Raw genomic sequence first — 21,894 nt, forward strand, 5'->3', positions numbered from 1 at the left:
CCCCCCGCAACACAACAGATGTTGAAGGCTGGATCTGTGTGGGTTGCCTATTTTAACAGCTTTTAGCCATACCTCCAAGAATTTGCAAACATATCACTAACAACCTCCATGTCTCTTTAGATGAGGAGTGTGTACTGAGAAATGGGCAAATCAGCTACGTTCCATTCAGCTGCATATTTTAGAGAAATGGAGAACTGCAAAAGAATTGCAAGCCCTGGAAGCAGTAACACCTAAACCAGGCTGTATCCTATGAACTGCTTCTGTCATTAGCAAGGAAAATCACCTCAAACCAACAATGCTGTCTTTGCTGTACCTTTACCCCTTTGAGGCTAACACAGGAATTGTCCTAACTCACATTTTAACCAGTTTAACTTCAGTAACCACTGCAGTGTTGCAAGTGATGGCTCTGGAAATCTTGAAATGAAGTAGCTGCTCTCATGTATGGATTATAACCCAGTTCAGCACAGTTTGCATGAAGAGCCTGTCCTGGATGTGCTTCAGTAATTTAATGACCTTCAAAATAGCTGGCAGGCTTTGAGAATATTTTTTTTTTCTAGTAGCAGAGTTCTGCATGCCAGCCACACTTTTCCATTTGAAACTGAACCTACCATGGCTGGAAACTTGAAATGGTAAATCCAGTATTTTGATAGATCTGTCAGAGATGGAGGAGAGATGCAACTGAAATGAAATAATTTTTCCCTAGCCAAACTAAAGAGCTAAGCTCATCCAATCTGTGCTTTCCTGGGACAGACTCTGGTGTGAAATACAATATTTTTCTCTATTTAGCCAAAGAATTTTATTGCCAGTATAAAAGATCACCATAACTATGCATACTGTTTCATTTAAAATTTGGCTTTCTGCTACAGAAAAACAAGACCAACACAGAAATGGTCTCTCTGCATTCCACTGCAAAGGCCATGCAGTCAGAACACATGAAGGTTCCACTTCGAGACTGCTAGGCAGGGTGATATGATAGAAATCTCACTTATCTACTCTAGTTCCCTGGATAATACAAAGCAGGTTTTTCTAGAAGACCTCCATCATTCCACAGCCTTTCCAAACACCGCCTAAGAACATCATCATGACCTTCACCCTGAAATTTTGCTGGGTTTTTTGCTATGTTAGCTGACCATTCCTTGCTGCACATTGAACTGTTATTTCTTCTGTGCACAGGGATACCCTCTTTGTTCTTTGCAGTAGGAGTGATGGTATTTGGACAGTTATCATGGTCACACTTTTGGCTTATGCCCTTTGTCTTCAAACTTTCCTTTCCAATCCAGTTTTCTAGATTTCAGTCTTGGTATTCTCTGCACACTGTTTGACTGTGGCACCTGTGCCTTCCCCAGCAGGACTGCGCTGTTGGGCAGCCTGTGCTCCTCTTAGAGACCTTCCTGAAGAACTGTACTTTAAGCAATTGCTCTTCAGGATACATTGTAGTCATTTTGGAAAAAAATGAAAAGAGAAAAGAAGAACAGAAATAAAAATTCTAAAAGTAATTTTAAAAAGCTTTAAAAGGGAGAAATTTGACTGTTTAAATAATATCAGTATAGATCATGACCGTTGGACTCTTTGTGACATTAATGAGACTCAGCGCACTGCTAAATCTTTATGAAATAAGAAGAAATTTGGGAAGGAAGAGGGAAGCTGTGGGCTGAATGTCTCTCCACATCCTGCTTTTCTTGTTCTTGTATTCCTTTTTGCATCAGGAACTGTCCTGGGAAAATTCAGCTCACTGAAAAGATGGCAGAGCAGGGAGGCTCTGGAGGAGATGGGACTAGGCATCCTCCTCCGACCCTCAACTGCAGCATCCTCAAACTCTGTTTCTCCTGCATGTGGCCTGCTCATGCACCTGGCAGGAGAGACAGGAACAAGAAGCAGGTGCAGGTCTCTGGAGGATGATGGGAGAGGGGAGGGAAGAGACAGGACACAGCATGTTCAGATGCCTCTCAGATAAGGACGGTGATAGCATTAACAGGTTGAGAGCTCAGGTTTCTTTTCCTTGCTAGTTGCACTCATTCATGCCATGGGTTATGTGACACAGGTAACAAGGGAAAGAAACCAGTGCAAGGAAAAGAACCATCCTCACCAAAACCCAAGATATTTCAAACCACCACAGCTGTGAATATGGAAGGGACAATAGTGAGAGGCAGGACACTGATCCAAACTGCTCTGCTCTCATGGAAAAGTTTGTGGGTATTAATGGCCACAATATCTGGACTGGTTTTTGTTTACTTGTTTGTTTGTTTGTTTGTTTGTTTGTTTTCCCAAAACCCAGTCTCATCAGTGGGTTACTTATCATCATCATCCCTACATGCCTTTGGGTTGCCCCAGGGCATGTAACACTATCTGCTGAAATCCTAATACTGTAATTGGTGGAGCTGCCTGAAAAGCCCTCTGGTAAGAGATGACATTGGAATCTCACTAAAATAAAAACAATACAAAACAAAGAAAAACAATTTTTTTAAGGCACATAGCCAATAGGTAGTAGGAAAAAAATCCTGTAAAATCTTCTTCAGAATGGCTGTTTTGGTTTTTTGTTTTGTTTCGTTTTGTAGCTTTGGTTTTTGGGGTTTTTTTTAGCCATTATTTTAGCAATTATCTGCTGCATGGGTAACTTTTTTTCCTACCAGTCTTGTACCTCTATCTTTATCATGTTTCTACCAGGAGCTGGTTCCACAGTAATGTTGCCAGACAAGCCTAAAAATTTACAAAAATTTTGCTTTCAAATTAGGAAGAGGAACCTGGCTTCTGGATCTAGAAACGTGACTTCTTATGTGTCTAAAAATACTTACCTGGAAGCCTAGTCTTTGCTAAATTAAAAAAAAAAGAGAATTACATTGTGGCCTTGAGTGGAAGGTGGCTGCACCCCTCTGTCCCAGGACTGAGTAATTTTGGCTGTGGATGTGGGCTCTGACAGCTGTGGCAAGCGAGGAGCACAGGAGGGACAGCACTGGTTTGGCAAGCAGGCTGTGCTTACAGCCCTGGCTCCTCCTTGAGTAGGAAAGAAAGGGCTGCCATAGGGATACAATGCATGTCCTGAGTTCTTTCCAGTACTGACAGTGCTTTTAATTTGTGCTGTTTAATGGTGCTGGGGAGAAGGGGAGGGAAGGCGTGTGCATTGTGCGTACTGGAGTATGGAGGTTCTGCCCTTTCTGTAGAGCTGTGATGTTCTCTTTCACAAATGGTATGTAAAGAAATGCTGCAAGCCCTTCCTGAAACATCTATAACTGCCCTTTTCCAGGCTTTGTCCTTGGATTAGCCCTAGAAGGCTGTGCTGCTGCAACAAGACATTACCTTAGCAGTAGGCTCAAGTAACTGGTATAATAAACTTCACACACAGCCAGCTACCAACCAAGTTTCTGCCAAATTTCTGCAGGTGTTGAGCACATGTGGATCCCACACAGGCAGATCTCCCTGTCAGGAATCGTTTGCTTTTTGTTTAAAACTGTCATTACAGTGGATCTTGTGATAGGAACCATTTGGAGCCCAGTTAGTATAACTTGATTAATAGCATCAAATCATTGCCATTTTTGCAGTCATTTAAACCAGTGAAATTAAATCAGTTTCCTCTGGAGAGCAGGATGTGCCTCGGAGATAAAACCCTGGGCTTGCTGCTGCGGTCCAGAGCCAGTTTCTCCCTCCATCAGCACGTGTGGCAGGAGGAGCTGTCAGGGCTTCCCAGAGTTGTTTTGTAAGGATGTCACAAGATTGTTCCTTAAGCTGGCAGCCTGTGTTTATGTCGACTCAAAGCTTACGAAAGCATTTCCCAAGGCCAGCTCCAGACTTGATGTGTTGTCTTAGAGCTGTGAACACTGGTTTGCTTTCAGTGATTTTGCCTTTCATTCTCTGTTTGCAGCTGTTACCTTAATAGGAACTTGAAGTGGCTTCTCTTGAACAGCAACCCAAGCTCCTTGTTATACATCAATGCTTGGGCATTACTTAATTTAAAAAATTTCAAGTGTTTGGTGCTAGAGTAGAAAATGAGGTGAAAATCCAAAGTGGGCACAGTTAAAAAAATTAAAAAGTGGGATTCTCTCTCACTTAGAAAGAATCCAAGGTAGGCAGGAAAGAATGAAATGAAGTTGGAAGTTGATATGAAATAATGAAATACAATTAGTAGCAGCTGGTTTTGTGCAGTTTTTTTTAAGCTTTTGAACACTGTTTTCTCACCGATGCCTGATTTTATCTAGCATGAACTGGTAAGGAAAAATCAGTCTCAAGAAGTGAAGGACTCGAGCACATCAATTGAATGAGTAGCATTATTGGATCACAGATCACTGTTTACCACGTTAATTGGCAAGCAAGGAAATAAATTGAGCAGTAAAGTGGACACTGACAAAGCTACTTTCCCTTTTGAGTATTGGCTTCCTTTTTATTTCTTTCAGAAAAAGAAATTTACAGGTCACAAATGGCTAGTGTATAATGTTCTACAAGTAAATATATATACTATGTGATGGGTCAAATTTCCCTTCAACACTAAGCATTGTAAATGAGAGGAGAATGGGATGCAGCATTTGTTTACAAGAGCTTACTGTTTCAACTCACTGTTATTAAAAATGGCTTCATACATCCTCCACGTAGATGCAAAGCAAGATGTATAAAACCTAAAATGTCAGTGGCAACACCCTTGGGAGGCTCTGCTCACATCCACTGCTTATGAAGGCCAGGTCTGAGCTCAAACTCACAATAAGCAGAGAGAGTTTGGTAGCACAGTAGGTCCCTGTTGCTGTGGAGTGGTGGTGGGATAGACAGCTAGGATTTTCTTTCACCACAGCTCTGGAATGCATCAATGTCCCGCACAGACACATGCAGAAAAACCCATACACCACACGTAGCTATAAGCCCTCCATTGCCTTTATGCATAAACTTTTTATCCCAAGTATTCCATTGGTACTTTTCTTAGAGGTGACTTTTGCCCCCTCTTTGAATTAGTAGTAATTCCCTTTGGGGTAATTTAGCATTCTTTTTAGTGTGTGTGTTGGGGAGGGGAAGCCCCTGCTGGCGTTCAAGGCCGTGTTGTATCCCCACTACTGTTGGTTCATTCCTGTACAGAGCCAAAAATATTTAACTGATGAATCATTCAAGAAAACAGAAAAGAATTGTAAATACAAAAACTAGTGTTACCTCTGAAAAGGAAAAAACAGAAATCACATTTTCTCCCATTCAGTAAGGCACTGAGTTTTTTGCTGCTGCTCGTGGGCTTCACCTTTGCCTTCTCTCGTCCTCTTCTTGGCCCTGCTTCAAAATGCCCACAGAGAGATACAGCCACAAAGGCTCCACTGCTGTGTGCTGTCTCCTGGCTGCTTTCAGCCTTGATAAAGCAAAGCTTTAAACAGCATTTTATCCATAAATTTGGAAATTAAACTGGAGCAGAGGGAGTGGGAGAATGCTGCAACTGCAGCCAAAGGGCAGCTGAGTAATTTGTCTGAAAACCAGCCCAATATGGTTCCATCCAAAGTTTTCAAACTCTTTCACATGAAAAAGATGTAGAGCCATAGCAACTGCAAAAAGTATGGTGTGTACATAATTACCAAGAGGCACAAGTAAATATTTGTGTGGGTTTTCCAGTATATCTGATTTCTTTTCTTAGTAATAACAAGTGAAGGATTAGCCATTATCAAGATCTAAAGACATATTTGAAGCAGAAGGAGTGAATGATTCATCAGGAATACCTGCATGATAAACAGCATAAGGTGCTACTTCTTTGGATGTTTCCTTGTCTGTTATTTGGGTAAAGCCTTTTGAACATTTGTTAAAAACTATGGGAAATGGGAGTATGACTGGAAAATACCTGCACAAGGATCAGGGTTGTATGGGAACGTTTTAGGGCTGAATAGACATTTGGATAAGATTCCAGTTCAAGCCCCCCAAAGGCCACGGGGGTGTGTGATCCATAACATATCTTGGAATGTATCTTCCACCAAAAAAACCACATCCGTGCCAGTGGCTTGGGAATGGCCTGCAGGGGACACAGCTGTCACCTCTGGGTCTCTGTTTGTGTTCCCTGAATGGAGGCTGAGAGACATTTCTCAGGAACAAGGCATTCGCCCACATCATGGCAAAACGTAGATTTCAGCAATGAAAGTCCCCAAAAGGACTTTTTCTCCAGATCAAAAAGTTTTAACCCTATTTATTCCCCTGTGGCACTTACTTCTCCCCATATAAAAGCTAGTGGGTAAGACCTTGCCAGACCCCTGATAAATATTACTTGTATTAAACACACTGTTAATTACAGGTGTAATAATTCCTTAACTTTCCATTAAATATTTCCAGCAGCTATCAACCTTGCCAAAAATCTCTCCTTTTGCCCTCAGAGAAAAATCAGCACTGGTTTCAAGGGCACAGAGTGAAGATAATTCTAAGAACCAAGATTATCATATTTTACATATTTCTAATGTGGCCTGGTTCAACAGCTCTCCAAGGCAGAAAGTGTAACTATAGAAAACAGCAGAAACAGAACTAATTACTTATTTTAGTATTAATAACTTGTGGTGTAGACTATGAGTCATTTCCTTGCTGAACTAAATTTTTTTACTCATCAAATTTGCTCATGGAGTAATTATCTTGAAGACAGGGAGATTTTTTTTTTTCCCAGAACAAGTTTAAAGAGATGTTAATATCTTGTAAGACCAAGTCCCAGATGATTCACTGAAAAATCATTAGAGGCACTTAGAGATTGAAGTTTGTGTAACACAACCATGGCTAACAAACTACATCATGACAGAGGAAAAGAAAAACAACAGAAAATATTTATTGACAGAATAAGTGCATCATATAATATCTTAACAGAGCAAAGGTTTGCATTTTTTTTCTCAAATGGCTTGTCATTTTGCACAGTTAAAAATCTTCTAAAGTTTTCTGTCTGTCTTAAAAAAGCAAAGAACATGAAAGAATTCTCAAAGCTACTTCTGGATGTTTTTAATCTAAATGCTCTGACAATTGGAGCAAAAGACTGGTGCAAAAGGGACCAAAATATACTTCCAAATCCTTTGAGATGAGAGTGAAATTTTAAGCTTTCAATTTATTAACATTCTTTTTTTCCCCCCAGTCATTCTTTAATCCAGGAATTTGTAGATGGAACTATCTGCAATAATCTGTGCTTTAAAATTGGAAGCAGTTGATAAAATTTCTATGGATGCCAAACACAAACAGAAGACACTTGAAAAAAATTTATTGCCTAGAATTTCTAGATACATGCAAAAAATGGAGCCAACATTTAAATGCCTTTAGTCTGAGATTTTTTGCTTCATTTTTTTTTCCCAGTGGAGAACAGCCTTTACAGGAATCCCAAAAAAAAGTTCAGGTTTGAGAAGCTCCCTTTACTCACTACATTCTTGGTGATCCAGTGTACTGGGAGGTTCATACTGCATAATCTTTTGGTCAGAACACGGATCTGCTGCTTTCCAAGGACACTGAATGAACAGAAGCATAATCCCTGCAAATTCAGGCATGGATTGTAGATCAGGGTCAAAACGCCTGCCTGCCAGCGGTCCCTGCCACAGCCTGAGTCCTCTCACAGCCCTTTCTTTGTTGCTGTTGGCTGGGAAGAAAAGCCTTATCTTGAACAGTGAAAACTTGTCATGAAACTTGTGAATTTCACATCTTAATTCATACTATTAAGTGTCTACCATCTGCCTACTCTTTCTCACAGTAGGTGCCTCTGCTACCTTGCAGCCATTTCATCTGTTACTTTGCACACTTTCTTTTTCCCTTGCATACCATCTCCATCTTCCTGGCCTTCCATACCATCTACTTATTCTTTCTTTCTCTTTTATTTGCTGTTTGCTACCAGGTCATCCCTTATCAGCAGAATAGAAAGAGCTCCCCAGCTGCTTCTCTCCTCCACATGTGGATGAGGTTTTTTTTTTTTTTATTTGAGCCATATTCATACTGATTCATACTCCATATAGACACATAAATCTGCAAAATTAAGATGCTAAATCTTAAGGAGTCAAGGAGTTTCATTAAGCAATTATTACAACATTGGGTACTCTATACCTCATGTAAGATAAATCATTTCTCTACATAATGTTGTGCTTTTCTTTTGTTAATACAAACTTTGACTTAATTTTTCACGCTGCAGATAACTCCCTTGACTTCCACTCTGTGTCTCAGTGCCTCAGATTAAACACATGCACAAACACCTTGCAGAAGCTGGTCTGGGTGTGTTAATGGATTGCATATGAGCTTTATCTTTGGCCCTGAAAAAAACTTACTTGTTGACTTTATAAATTTCAGTAGCCCTCGAGGAGAAAAGAGATTTGACTGAAGTTGTTTTTTCCTAAAGCTGGGAATACAGTTAAATAAAAAGATCTACTACAAACTGTTCTGGAAAAGAATTAGTACTGATGAAAACAAATGATGTACACCCTGGTACCTGACAGAGGAAAAATCCTTTAGGGAAACATCACAAGGGCTGGCAACCCAGCCTTGCTGCTGGTGTCCTAGACAACAGCAAGATATAATCTACTGGGATCACATTGTCCTCCTCATATTTTCTCATTGGTAACTAGATAGTAACTGCAGGTTTTTAAGAAAATCTGAGATGGCTCAACAATTTTTGTCCCATTTGCAGTGGTGGGTATCAAGAGCTCTATGCAGAACATTGAATTCCTGGGATTGTGTGCAAGTACTTGATTTATGAACTGAAGTTCCTGTAGTAGGTAGTCACAATGCCTACATAAAGCATGGATTTCTCTATTAGACCAAGTAGAAGACCAAAATGTTGCCCACCATGATGAGACAAGGAAAAGCATTCTGTCTGTGTCTTCTTCTACCTGCATTCTCTGGCCTGAAGGTGCTGACAACACCAAAACTCAGTCAAAACCACCATGGTCTCCAAGCCTGTGTATTTGCATGTGTTTGTGCATGGGCACTGAGACACAGAGGTTTGTTTTAAATTAATTTGTATGTTGCTCTGGCCAACCTCTTTAGTCTTTTAGTACTACAGAATGAGCATCTAGTATTTATTCTCTGAAAAGAAAGAGGTTTTAGCAACCTGGTATGGAAACCTCAGGTTGCAGCTGAGATTTTTACAATAGATGATTATTATAACTGACAGCAAACATTTTTCATTCTTACCTTGCTCCAAATTCCCAAGGTGATAAAGAAATAGATTTTATTTCTTCTTCTGAGGAGGAGCACACCTACATAAGACTCAAAAAACCAAGAAATTCACTAAGCTCCCCCAGATCAGTTTTGGACCCAAATCAACAATGACAACAATTGTAAAAAAACCCATGGACCTGGGTTGTCTTGTGTTAGATTAACAACGTGGTACCTTATTTGTCACAGTAACTATGGGAAAAGGCACTTAAGAAAAACATTACAGACCTGACTAAAGAATACTATAAATCTGTTGCATAGAGCAAGAGTATTAAATACTGGACTGAAGTGATTTAAAATTACTGTCAGCAAAGCCACATGTGTTAAAAGAGATGTTAACAACAATAAAAAATAATTAACCCTAAAATCTTAGAGATTCATTTCTAAACTTTAAAAATTATTATTTGTTTTCTGCAAACAATCACACAAAATAAAATTAAAACATAATAAAGGAAGAAAAGCTGAGTGTTCCCTGGAAAGGCTGACGTTAAAAGAAATAGTTTCCTTTAAAGTGAGATCTCTTCCAATGAATGAAATATTGTTAGGGTTATGATATGGAAGCAAGTATTAAATTTTTATGCTTTGGCAATAATAGGATAAAGTTGCCTGCACATTCAGTGTGTCAGGTTATATACTTTCAACCACATACCAAAAAAAAAAAAAAAAGGGTTATTTAAAATCATATTATTTCATCAAAAGCTATGACAAGCATGTTTTAAAGATTCCAAAAACCAAAAATTATTTTTAAATATTCTATTTTTTTTCTCCTGCACAGGAAGAAAATGTATTTTGGTCAGCATAAATTTATGACAAAAAAATTAAATATTATGGTGGTGAAAACTCTGAAAGTATTGAAACCCAAAGGATATGATCAGAAAGACACAGTATCTTTTTATGTTATTAGATTAACATAGCACCATAAGAATTCTGTGTACTTCAAAATCTTGACATAAAATAAAAGATATAGACTTACATAGCAATCAACAACAGTTTTTAAGAAGGTTGTTTGTGTTTAAAAGTGTATAAAAGTCAAGCTCAGCTTGTGTCTTCATTAAATACATGTTTCTGCAAACATATTGAACCAAATTATTTGCTAACTACTGCTGCTATCTAACAAGATACCTTTTATAATGCACAGGATAGTTCTACCATTCAGAAGGTGCCATAATTTAGTTGGGATAAATTTTTAGTTAACCCTGTAAATCATGTTGTGGTGGAGTCTGAATATAACATGATTAAAACCACACACTTTGCAAAACTGTATAAAGCCAAACTAAAATATTGATTTCCAACTCCCAGTCTAATGCATACTATCCTATCTATGAAGCTGAACTTGTATAAAAGTAATTTATAAAAACTGAAGAAATGTTTAGCACCCAGAAAATATATCATCTGTTAAGCTCCAAATGATTGTCAAGAACCACTTCAGGAGTCAGTGACTTCTCCCAATGGTAAAGCTAAACATTTGACTAGAAACTAAACCTACAGCTCTCCAAATACTAATTGGAAGGCAAACGCAGTGTTTATAGCTTCTCTAAGAACATTTAAAGGCATTAAATATGTCTAAATGTGTCTTCTTCTTCCAAACAAGGAAACTTTTTTTCTTTGTTGTTAGTTTCTCTTTTGCTGTTTTTACTGAGCAATGGAGTGAATTTTTCTTTAAGGTGTAACCCTCAGCTACAAGAATTTGGAATTTCCATGGGAGTGTTCCTGCAGCAACCAGAAGAGGAAGTTTTCCAAACTAACCATCATCAACTATAGTGCTGCTTCTCAATATGGACCTGTGGTTTTAGAGAATGCCAGAATGATGTCTTGTTCTCATGCAGTTCATTCTGCACACGCAGGAACATGCTATATGCACAACTTGCATTTGAACAATTGGAACAGAACCCTGAGAATAGTAAATCCATTGGAAAAAAAAATAGATATTGTTTAATAACACCAGTTTGAGACGTTTCAACCCTTCCTCTGGGGAAAAAAATGACAAACAGGTGCAGCCATTTTTTTCCTCAAGAATGACTCAAATTTATCACAATTGCAAACATAAATATAGTTTGGGGTTTTAAGTGCGTATCTAGGTTGATTACAATTAGAAATGTTTTGTCTGACAATTCTACCCCTACCCTAGAAATTCAGCATTCCTTAAGTCACCAAAGCACTACTTGTGAGCTTTGAGTTCAAGAATGTTCTGGTGTGATGTTCTTCCAGTCACTGTTGCAGCCGCCTTTCACTCTGTGGCAGTGAGGGTGCTAAGCAAAACTGAGGCTCGGCTCTCTTCAGCCTTGTGTGCAATTCTCATCATTCCCATGTATCCAGAAGCAAATCTGGGCGTATTTGAGAGGAGTAATTCGTACTGCTACATTGTAATCCTGCTGTTCGCCATTGATGTCCACCCACTGGTGGCCTGAGTAAACAGCGATGATCTTGCGTTTCCACTTCTTTTTGTTTGGCTCCTTCAGACGGAGATAGATGCCAGATCCTGTGGAGCCAGGCTCAGCATCACAGTACTGATAGAAGAGATCATTGGACTCGTCAGAAATGCTACAAAATCTATAGACCAGCTGCCCAGACCGATCATTGTCAAAACCTGAGAAGTGGATCATGCTCCCAGGCATCATTTTGATTGTTGGGCTGATTCCCAGCTCCATGTATTTCCTTTTGTGGGGACGCTTGAGCTCAAGAACAGCATAATCATAATCCAGGGCAATATCCCCAGAGACACCCTTAAACCAGCCTTTTGGGATGTGCGTGCTCTTCACCCGGGTCCACTGGAAGGAGGGCATGCCATCTGAGGTCCCTTGCTTCCTCCCAGATCCCCTCTGCTTTCTCTCATTGCCTTTGGATGGTCGCCTTAATTCTGCGGCGGCTTTGGGATCCTCTTTGGCCGCAGAAGTTTCTCTCCTATTTCTTTTAGCACCTTTGCGTTTCCTGCCGTTGCCTCTGGATTTCGTCTTCATCAGGCCCACCCTCAGTCTCTTGCTGCCCTTAACATAATCCTTGCCATTGTGCAGGCAGTGGGCTGCTGTGAGCACGTGCTTGGGGGAAACGAGAATGCCACTGCAGCCCGTGGAGATCTTCACAGCTGTGTTGAAGGGAAAGTTGGTCATAAACCTCTTGTCATAGATACTGAACCTACTGTCTGTCCCATATATCTGCCTCTTCTTCCTCAAAGGCCTTTGTGTGGTTGTGTTTGCAGCTGGGTCAGGCACTGCTCCGAGGACATTCACTTCAGTCAGGGTCCGTGTGCCGTTTTCAAAAACAGTCTCATAGGATAAGAGGCTCTTCAAGTCAGACAAGCTTGGCACTGGCAGTTTTCTTTGACATTCAATTCCGCATACACTGTTCAGCTCTAATTTGGTTTTTGCTTCAAATTTAGGGCTGTCAAGGGAGAAAGTTCTTTCTCTCACAATCTGGGGAATCTTCTTTAAGTGCCAAGTAAAATCTTGTTCAGTTTCTGTTCCATCACTGAGACCCAATATAGGTATGAAAATTATGAATAGCAGTAACATGTGCTCCATTTTATTTTATTTTTTTCTAAAACAAGAAAGAGAGGTTTGAAAGTACACTTTGGAAATATATACAGTTATCTTAATATCTTCTAAGTATAATCATGCAATTTTAGAACTAACATCAGTAGAACAGAATTCTACAATCTGCTCAAAATAGAAATGCCTCGGCTATTCCCTGTTTTGCCTCTGACTCTTCCAATTGTTTCTAGGAAGATGGATGCAGATAATCCAGCATCCATGCTGAGCTACCTACTGGAAGATGAAACCAGCTGAGTTTTACCTGTTTTTCCCTCAGTGGACAGCAGTCTCAGTCATTCCACTTGGTAGAACATCCTGGTTTCATTCATTCCAAAGTAGAACATCCTGGTTTTATTTATTCCAAAGGTATGCAGTTACATATTACATTTCTGCTTCTCTTTTCTATAGCTATATAGTAGGAGGTAGAACACATTTGGAAACCCTCAGTGTATTCAAAAGTTGGGATCCAAGCAGAGATGGATAGACAGACTATGAAAATGAGACTTAGGAACCTTTGGGAAACCCGACCAATTGTGCTCTTTCAGGTAATGGCCAAAACATGGCTTTAGCTGATGACTTTTAAGTCACCAATGGTTCTCCACTACCCAGATGAGAACTATGAGTCTGCCTGTATGAAAAATGGCACTTGCTAACTGCTATCCCAAGGAACCAAGGTATTCTAGGATAGACAGATAATGAGGAAAGCAGAATGTTGCTGGTGTAGAGGAGTCTCCTGGTTATTTATACATGCGGCAAAGCTCAGCCGAGTAGGAGGGACAAGTCTGGTTACTCATCACATGAGTTAACTTTTTCAGGGTCCCACAAAGGCTGTAGGAACTGTGCTGTCTGTGCCTAATGGTCACATGTGGAATGCTCCACCTAGATGGGGTGATCCACCACACCAAGAGCTAATACTTTAAATGGGAAAGACAAAAAGCAGTATTATTCCCATCTCTAGTTGGGAAACATGCAAGAAAAATGTAACATTGTTAGAAGTCTAAGGCAGAGCCAGAAACTGAACCCAGAACTCTTGATTCTGAACTCAAAACATTACTGAAAAGACCATTTTTTTCTTTTGGCAGCATTAATGTCAGTGGCATTATCCAACTGCTGGCAGCTGCCACTGGGAAACCTGTGCTCGGTTCCAACATCCTTCATTCCAATTACATGGAAACCTCAGCAGTGAAGAAAGAAAGGGGTCTATGATTAAACTTTAAAAGGCAAGCAATTCAAGGACTTGTATGTGGTTAAGCTCTCTGGTTTGCATTGCAATGGCAGTGTAGGCCAGGGCAAACATAACCACTTTGCTTAATTTTAGTTTAGAATAGTAGAAGTGGTGCTCTCCAGTGAAACATTCAGTACATGAAAAAAGAAGTGGGGAACATCACTTTCAAAGCTCTGTAATGGACCAGTGACTCCTATGATTTTTGAGGCATCTGTACCCTATATACACACATATTTATTGTGTACAATAAGTAATTTTTTTTTTGTTGTTAAGTGAGCACTACAGTTCAACCACAGCTTGTTGCTCCTGATGCCAAGAAGAGGCTGGATTTGTTTTAGCATAGTTTTAAGACTTTTCACCTTTGCCAGAATGGAACACCAACTTTGAGCTGGAGTCCACTTACTAGGATATATATATATACCACATTTTACAATACAAGGAAACCCTCCCTGGCTTTAAAGTTTAAAGTCCAAAACTCAGGTTTTGGAGAAGATGTGGGGACTTTCCTAAGACATCTGGAGATTACAGTGACTCACAGGTCTGAACTCTGGGGTGTATGTGGTCATATGTGAAGGTTTTGAAAGCAGAGCTGGGGAACCATCCCAGACAAAAGATTTTGTAGAGGGACACCAGTTGTTCACACCAGTGTAGCTTATTGGTATAGCAGAAATGTGCACATTTAAACATTAACTTTGATATACTAAGTTACCTTCAAATTGTTGCTTCAGGGCCCAATTAGCACTAAATCTGAGGAAGAATTACTGTTTTATATATCTGTGGGTAAGTTAGAAGATGCCAAAAAAAAATATTATAATGAGAACATAAATGGTCCTGGTCTGCCCTAAGGCCTGCCTGATTCTGACACTGACTAAATGTGTTTGCCTAGGGTAGAGGATAGGGATAGGGATAGGAATTGGGCAGCCAGGTATGCCCCTCCTCCCTCACAGTTTCTTAACTTACAACCAGTTGTACCTGGTGGACTTTAGAGCAGAGGTGGCTTCTGTAGTGTAAGGAAACCTTAATTAATTTCTCCTCCATAGTTTGACAGTCTTCTCTTGAATACAGAATTTTGTAGCCATAGTGTTCTGCACCCAGGAGTCACACAGCTTAACTACACATTGTATGAAGAAGCATCTCCTTGTCTTTATTTCCAGCTTGACACAAACTAGCAAGCAAGGTTTGAGGATAAATAATGTGATATTCATGCAGAAAAGCTTGTTTAAATTTGCTCTGCCCTAATATATCTGCTAAACAAGACAGTTCTAATACCAGGCTTGAGAATTATTTTTTTTCTATTTTTCCCTTGAACACTCCTCCCTTTTTCAGCTTTTCATAAGGGTCTGGATATTTGATATTCCTCTGTAGCTGAACTTTGTGAGCCCTAAGGAAAGTTCAGTCACTAACTGCTTGTTCACATAGAAATTCTGGGTTGATGTCATTCCACTGTGATGGCTGATGTCTTCCCAGATGATCTCATAAACTAGATTTATAGAAAAGTCCATTTTTTCCCTCTCTGCTTTATAGTGAGACTTTCTGCAAGCAAAATGGGTGGAGTACCATGGCTCCCTTCTGCCACTCTTTAGAAAGAAAAAAAACCTCAAAGCACAGAACCTTCCATAGATGCCTTGGAGCCCTCCATTTGAAACACGACACTCAAGTGCTCACTACTTACAAAGGCAGTCTTGGAAGCCAAGATTTTCTTCATTTATAATGAACCACTTGTCACTGGGAATGAACTAACTGCACTTCAGGATAACTGGAAGAAGTTCAAGGAACTTGATAAACGCAGTAATTCTCATTACAGACCAGAGCAGTGGTTCTGCTAGGCAGCTTTGTCATTTCCAGCCCTGCATTTAAGACCTGTTTAACCTCATCTTTACTGTTTAGAGGAGGCCAGCTCCCAGCACGGTCACTGTCAGCAATTGCCATGGCCCAGCACAGGCTGCTGGCAAAAGGGAAACACAGGGCTCCTCTTGCCAGATGAGGAGGATGGAAATGTGTAGATGGGTGCAAAGATAACTTTGCAGGGTGGGAGAAAGGGAGGGAGAATACAGCCTCCAGGAGAAGGAGGAAATGTCCTGAGAAGGCTTCAAGCTGATTGCAAGAAAAAAACCCTCAATTCACCCATTCTCCACTCTTCCTCCACACCCCAAGATGCTCTGCCCTGTCCTTTCCTTCACTCCTTTCCCGCACAGACTTTGGGTTGGCTTACAGTAATTGGAATTCTTGAGTCAGCTCTTTAAGGTATGATGAATTACTCGAGAGAAGACAAGATGGAAACCAGAAAGGGAGAGATCCCCAGCTATATGAATATGTTGAAATTCTTCCTCCAGTTTCCAAACTCCAGTTTGGAAACTGGAACTATCAGTTTCCAAAGCTGATAACTTTGGTGGCATTCCAGCTGCCAGGCGTATCCATAGAAGTAAAACTACTTTTAGTTCTTCTCATTTCTTGCTTCCAACATTAAACCTTTCTGCATCCACAGAACAAAAACTACCAATTTTTGAGGATATTCTTCAAATATTTTGTCCTACCTTACTCCAGCTGAATACATGTCAGATGCTCAGGAAAAGGCTTATAGTCAAGCCAAACTAGAAGAGGTTTCTCTTTAGGCTATTACGGAAGAAATTTACATGCCAGTGTAGCTCAGACAGAAGAAAAATTCAGTCCAGCTTCCTGACAGTGTTTTATCTTGGTCTGTTTGGTGCAGCCTCTACCCTGAGGTTTTCTTCTTCTTGTGGGATAGTTGATACATTTCAAACTAAGCGTACACAATTTGAAATCCAATTTCTAGGCCCTAAAATAACAGAGACTGCTATAATAACCATCTCCTTTAACTGTCTTTGGCCTTATTCTTGAAATGACTGGATGTTGGAATTCACAGTTATACTCTGACAAAGCAAAACAGAGAACAAATTTTTGATATCTCACACTCCAGGGAAGAAATCATTGCCCTAATCTTATCCACCACTGCTCCCCCTGCCCTCCTCCAGGTGCGTTTACTCTGTACAGTGGTGTATGGATGTCGTCCTCCTCTCTGATTTGCGAAAAAAAAAAACAAAACAAAACCACTGCGGCTCTTGCCTCTTGCAAAAATTTAGGCCGCTTCAGTACCCATCGGAAGAGCTAATTTTACACGGCGGCAGTGACAGCCCATTTCTGAAATCCCACGGGCGGGGAAAATGAAGCGCCGCGAGTAAGCGGCGCAGTGCCCGCCGCGGCCGCGGGGCGGCGCTCCCGCAGCGCCGGCAGCGGCTCCGTGCCCGGTCCCGGCCCCGCGCCCGCCGCTCGTCCCGACCCTCCCGCGCCGGGACCCGCTCCGCGCTCCGCCGCACCGGGAGCAGGCGGACGGCAAGGAGGTCGCGCCCAGGCCACTGCTCGGCTGCTGAGCGGCTCCGGAGATCCAGCCCTGCCAGCCGGGCAGCGTCCCCGGGACGGCAGAGTGGGCTCAGACCGGGAACGGGCCGGAGGAACGGCGGGGACGGGAGGGCTTTGCCGGGATGGCCGCCTTCCCTCTGCCCTCTCCGCTGTTGCCGGACCGCTCCTGTGTGTTCGCGCGTGAAAGCACAGGGCTGCTCTAGAAGAAGAGGAGGATTTGGAGAGTATGCCTATATCTCTCCTCAGGCATTCCCTGGTCCTGCTTTTCGCAGGAGGCTCTGCTTCTCCGCTCCTGATCCGAAGGAGTTTCCTCCCTCTACAAAGCCTGAAAGTTAAGTACCTTGGCAAAGCTCTTTTATTTTTGCTATTCCAGGATAAATCTGTTTCCAGCAGTGACGAATCTGGATGAAATTAGTGTCAATTCCAGAGGAGCGCGGAGATGGTAGCGCTAATACTGAGGGGATGAATCAGAATTAAAGGAGTTTGTTTTGAAGGGTGAAGAGGCTCCCTGCCTGCTCCCTGCAGAAGGCACAGCACAGAGACAAATTCCCGAAAACCCAATAAAAATGCCCCTTGCCTCAGTCCCGTTAAGCCGTCTTGTGAAACCGGCTTCAAATAAGAAGAAAAAGCAAGGACCAGATAAACTCGTGGCGTTTTAGTCCTATCAAAAGTACATGCATCAGGCTGCAGAGGCAGGAACTTTATACAAAAACTCTCAGCTGCCAAGCTCAAGGTACTGACATCGCTCAGCCCCATCATTTTTTAAAAACGACCCGCGTAGGAAGAATGACATCGCAGAAAAACTACCACCTTAGAGACGCTGGTTTGCTCGCTGGTTAGCCGGTTCCCCTGAGCCCCCGTCCCCAACTCCGCTCCTGCCCACCCAGCCCTCTGGGGGCTGCCTCTTCCCCAGAGACCGACGCCGGGAAGGGTCTTGGTCATACCTGGCAGCCCGCAGGACGGACGGAGGGGAGGGCGGCCGCAGCCCCGGGGCTCAGGCTCCCGGCTCCCCGCTCCGCGCAGCTCGTCCGCCGCCCAGCGCCTGCGGCTACTGAGGACGGGGCGGGGGGAGCGGCCAGGTCTTCCCAGGCGGGGGAGGGGATGGAAAAATGGAAAAAAAAAAAAAAAAAAAAAGAACGGAAAAAAAAAAAAAAAAGAAAAAGAAGGCGAGAGGGAGGAAGCTGAGGGGGAGGGCCAAGGGGAGCGGAGGCAGATCCCGGTGTCTCCTCGGATGGGATGGGAAGGGAAGAGAAGGGGCTCTGCCTGCGGAGCGGGGAGGCGCATCGCCCCGGCGGCGGCTTCCTCTGGGTGACCCGCACGGGGACGGGGCGGGAGAGGCTGCCGGGCCGGGGTGGCGAGGCGGGGACAAGCGGGGAGGTGGAGGGACCCCGTCCTAAGGGAAGGGCAGCGGGGCTCGCCCCGTTCGCACCGCTCCACCTGTGCGGGCGGCGGCAGCGGGGAGGGCCGCTCCCCCTGCCCCGCCGGAGCGCTCCTGGGGAAGGCGAGGAGCGGAGAATGGCGCTCCCACGGACCGTGGCCTGCCCGCTCCTCCCTGACATCAGCCCTGTCTCCCAGCCCTGCTCCTCTGGAGCACCTTGCTCCTCAGGGATCCTCCCTGCCCCCTCCTCTGGACCATTCCCGCTCTTCTGGGCCTCAGAGGACGGGTGAGAAGCACCTTCCTCCTTTCCTCTTCATTCTTTGTTCTTCTTTGCTTTCCTCCTTTCCTTCGGTGTTCCTGTGGTTTCTTCTCCAAAGGCAGAAAGCTCCGGGTGGAGATCTGTCCTCCTTGGATCACCCCCTGGCACTACAACAGTGCTCTCCCCAAAGCTGTCCACTGCCACACAGACGCACAAGGTGACATGTACCCTCATAAGCAGTTCTGCTAGTGCTTAACACAAGAACTTCTATTGAGTTCATCTGCTGAAAACTCATTTCATGCTAAATGAAGGCCCATTGATTTGCCAAAACCAGCAGGAAATTTGTGGCATTGCTGGAGATCAGAGTGAGATCTTCAGAGTGCTGCTTTGTGTTTTTAATCATAGGCATATCCTTCTTTAAAAGTCTTAACTTCAAAAACTTAGTGGAACCAAATTTTTAAACGGGTTGGAAATAAGGCGTTGACCAGCAAACTGCAGCCTGCAGTTTCACTTTGAAGACTGAGGCTTCTTTCTTCAAAATTTAGATTTCATTTGCAGTTCCGGGTTTGTTGTTGTTTGTGCACAAAGCAAAACAGTAATAATATAATAATACTTCATGAGCCAGAGAAAATTACCTGAAGAATTACCAATGTAATTAACAAGGCAAAACAGAAATGTAGGTAAAGTAAAGTTTTACAGCCAATATATTGAACAAAAGATCTTCCACACTGGGTGAGACCAAGGGCTTGCTAGACCAATATCAGGTTGCACTACTGAAGGCAGTAGCTCCCTCCAGCACTTTCACTGCCACCAATACTTCAGACTCAGAGATTTTGTGAGGCAGGTGCAGTTTCTATGACCTTAGCAACCTTCACTGGATTTCTTTGTCAGGTTCTTGCCCATCTTCCCTTTAACCTACATGGATCTGTAGTATCTACAACTTGCTCTGGTGACAAATTCTCCAGGTCAAACATATCTTTGTGCAAAATCTTGTCTCTTTTAGTGTCTTTTCAACCTGGCTACTGCTATCTTCATTTGATGCTCACTAGTTCTCTATCACATACTCTGTAACTCCTCTCCCATCCTGAAGAATTATATTTAGGTTAGCTGAGCTTTACATCAAAAACATTCCTGTTTTCCATCCTATTGCTGACATCCAGGGACCAGAAAAGCATCTGAAGGAAGATGCATCCAAACACTTCTTGGCAGTGGCAAGTAGAAAATGAGGAGCAACAGCTTGCTTGGACTGGGCAGCTGTGTGGAGCTACAACTGCAGCTAGGGAGGTTCAAACTGGTCAAGGGGAAAAATTTCTTCATCAAAAGGAATATGCAACACTGGAACAAATGACCCAGGGAGGTTGTGGAATCACCATCCTTGGTGGTTTCCAACACTCAGATAAACAAAGCCACAGCTGATCTGATCTGGTGTTGGCAGTAGTCCTGCTTCAAGGGAAAGGTTGAGCTGGGTGACCTGCAGAGGTCCCTCTCAACCAATATTTCTATGGTTCTTTACCTACACAGAAGATGCAAACAAAATATGGATTTTTGTGGCAGCAAAAAGATATTATTTCTTTTGTTCTTGGCTGATTTCTTAATACTTGCTATTATTTTTAAAATTTATTTTAATTTTTCATCTGGTGATGACCAGGCTGATGTTCTCATAGGGCCGTTTTCCTAACTCCAGGACTCTTTCCTGAGAAGAAATGACCAGATCAGATCCTGCCATTTCATACCTGAAGTAAGGGCCCTTTTCCTCTTGTGCAGTACTTTGCATCTACATTGACCTCCCCTGAAATTTTATTGCTCAGTTACTCCCATAAACTTTCCTGCACATAATCAAGGTAGTCTCATTTTTATTAACCAAAATAATAGCCTCATCAGGCTTTGTCACTGACTGCTCATCTCTTTTCCAGACCTTTTATAATTATGCTGAATAGTGCAGCACAAAGCAGGTTGTTACTTGTAACCTATCATCCTTTGCAAAGCTGATCCCCCTTATCCTATACTTTCTTTCCTGTTTTCCAGAAAATATGGATGGCACAGGTTCATTTCTTTTTGTTGAACTCTGGGTGTTGGGATCTGTGTGCTTTCAACCCATCAGTCCCCTCCCTCCTAAATTTCAAATTTAAATAATTTTAAACCATTTTTTCTTTAATTCTGTGTCCTGGTTTAACCCCAGCCAGTACCTAACCCCCTCACAAGTTCTCACTCACTCACTCACTCACTCACTCACTCACTCACTCACTCACTCACTCCCTCACTCACTCACTCACTCCCTCACTCACTCACTCTCCCCACCACAGTGAGATAGGGAAGAGAATCAGAAAAAAGTTAAAACCCTTAGTTTGAAGTAACAACATTTTAGTGATTGAAATAAAGTAGGGCACTATGGGAACAATAACCATAACAATATTCATAGTAAAAAAACCCCAGAGGTAGCAAAAAAACCCCAAAACAAAACAAAAAAAAAGAGGAATAAACATCCAGAAAAACAAGTGATGCACAATACAACTGTTTAGCACACACTGACTGAAGCCCAGCCCAGCCCTGAGCGTGATCTGTGTCTCCAGGCCAACTCCCCCCAGTTTATACACTGGCAATGACATTCTGTGGGATGGCATATCCCTTTGGCCAGTTCAGGTCAGCTGTCCTCATGCTCCCACCTGGCTTCTTGTGCCCCTTGTCACTGGCAGAGCAGGAGACACTGGAAAGTCCTGGACTCAGGGTAAGCACTGCTAAGCCACAATCAAAACATCAGTGTATGACCAACATTGTTCTCATACTAAATCCAAAACACAGCACTGAACCAGCTACTAGGAAGAAAACTATCTCTACCCTAGTCAAAACCAGGATGCCTGTTTCATTAATATTTTATTTTTCTCATAATCACAAGATTATACAATATAGATAATTCTTCACAAATAATGAGAGATTTTTTAAAGAATAATTAAATTATTAAAATTTTATTCAAAATATAGTTTGCAGAAGATGTAGCTTAAGTATATTTCAGAGTACTGATACC

General features: G+C 42.2%; 1 protein-coding gene across 2 annotated transcripts in view; it reads right to left on the minus strand.

Moving 5' to 3' along the window:
* Window positions 1-6,728: 6,728 nt before the first annotated feature.
* The window catches only part of PRSS35 (serine protease 35), a 32,743-nt gene continuing 17,577 nt past the window's right edge, over window positions 6,729-21,894 (minus strand). Inside the window, exons 1-2 of one of the 2 annotated variants that reach the window (XM_018918870.3) lie at window positions 18,180-18,307; window positions 6,729-12,639 (exon numbers count right to left, since the gene is read on the minus strand). In XM_018918870.3, coding sequence (XP_018774415.1) covers window positions 11,382-12,623 — 1,242 coding nt within the window. In that variant the 5' untranslated portion in view covers window positions 12,624-12,639; window positions 18,180-18,307 and the 3' untranslated portion in view covers window positions 6,729-11,381. Of the gene's footprint in view, window positions 12,640-18,179; window positions 18,308-21,894 lie in introns of those variants that run through there. The other variant, XM_050972422.1, reaches the window with a different exon arrangement.

Source organism: Serinus canaria, chromosome 3 (assembly GCF_022539315.1).
Source record: "Serinus canaria isolate serCan28SL12 chromosome 3, serCan2020, whole genome shotgun sequence".
Classification (NCBI taxonomy): Eukaryota; Metazoa; Chordata; class Aves; order Passeriformes; family Fringillidae; genus Serinus; species Serinus canaria.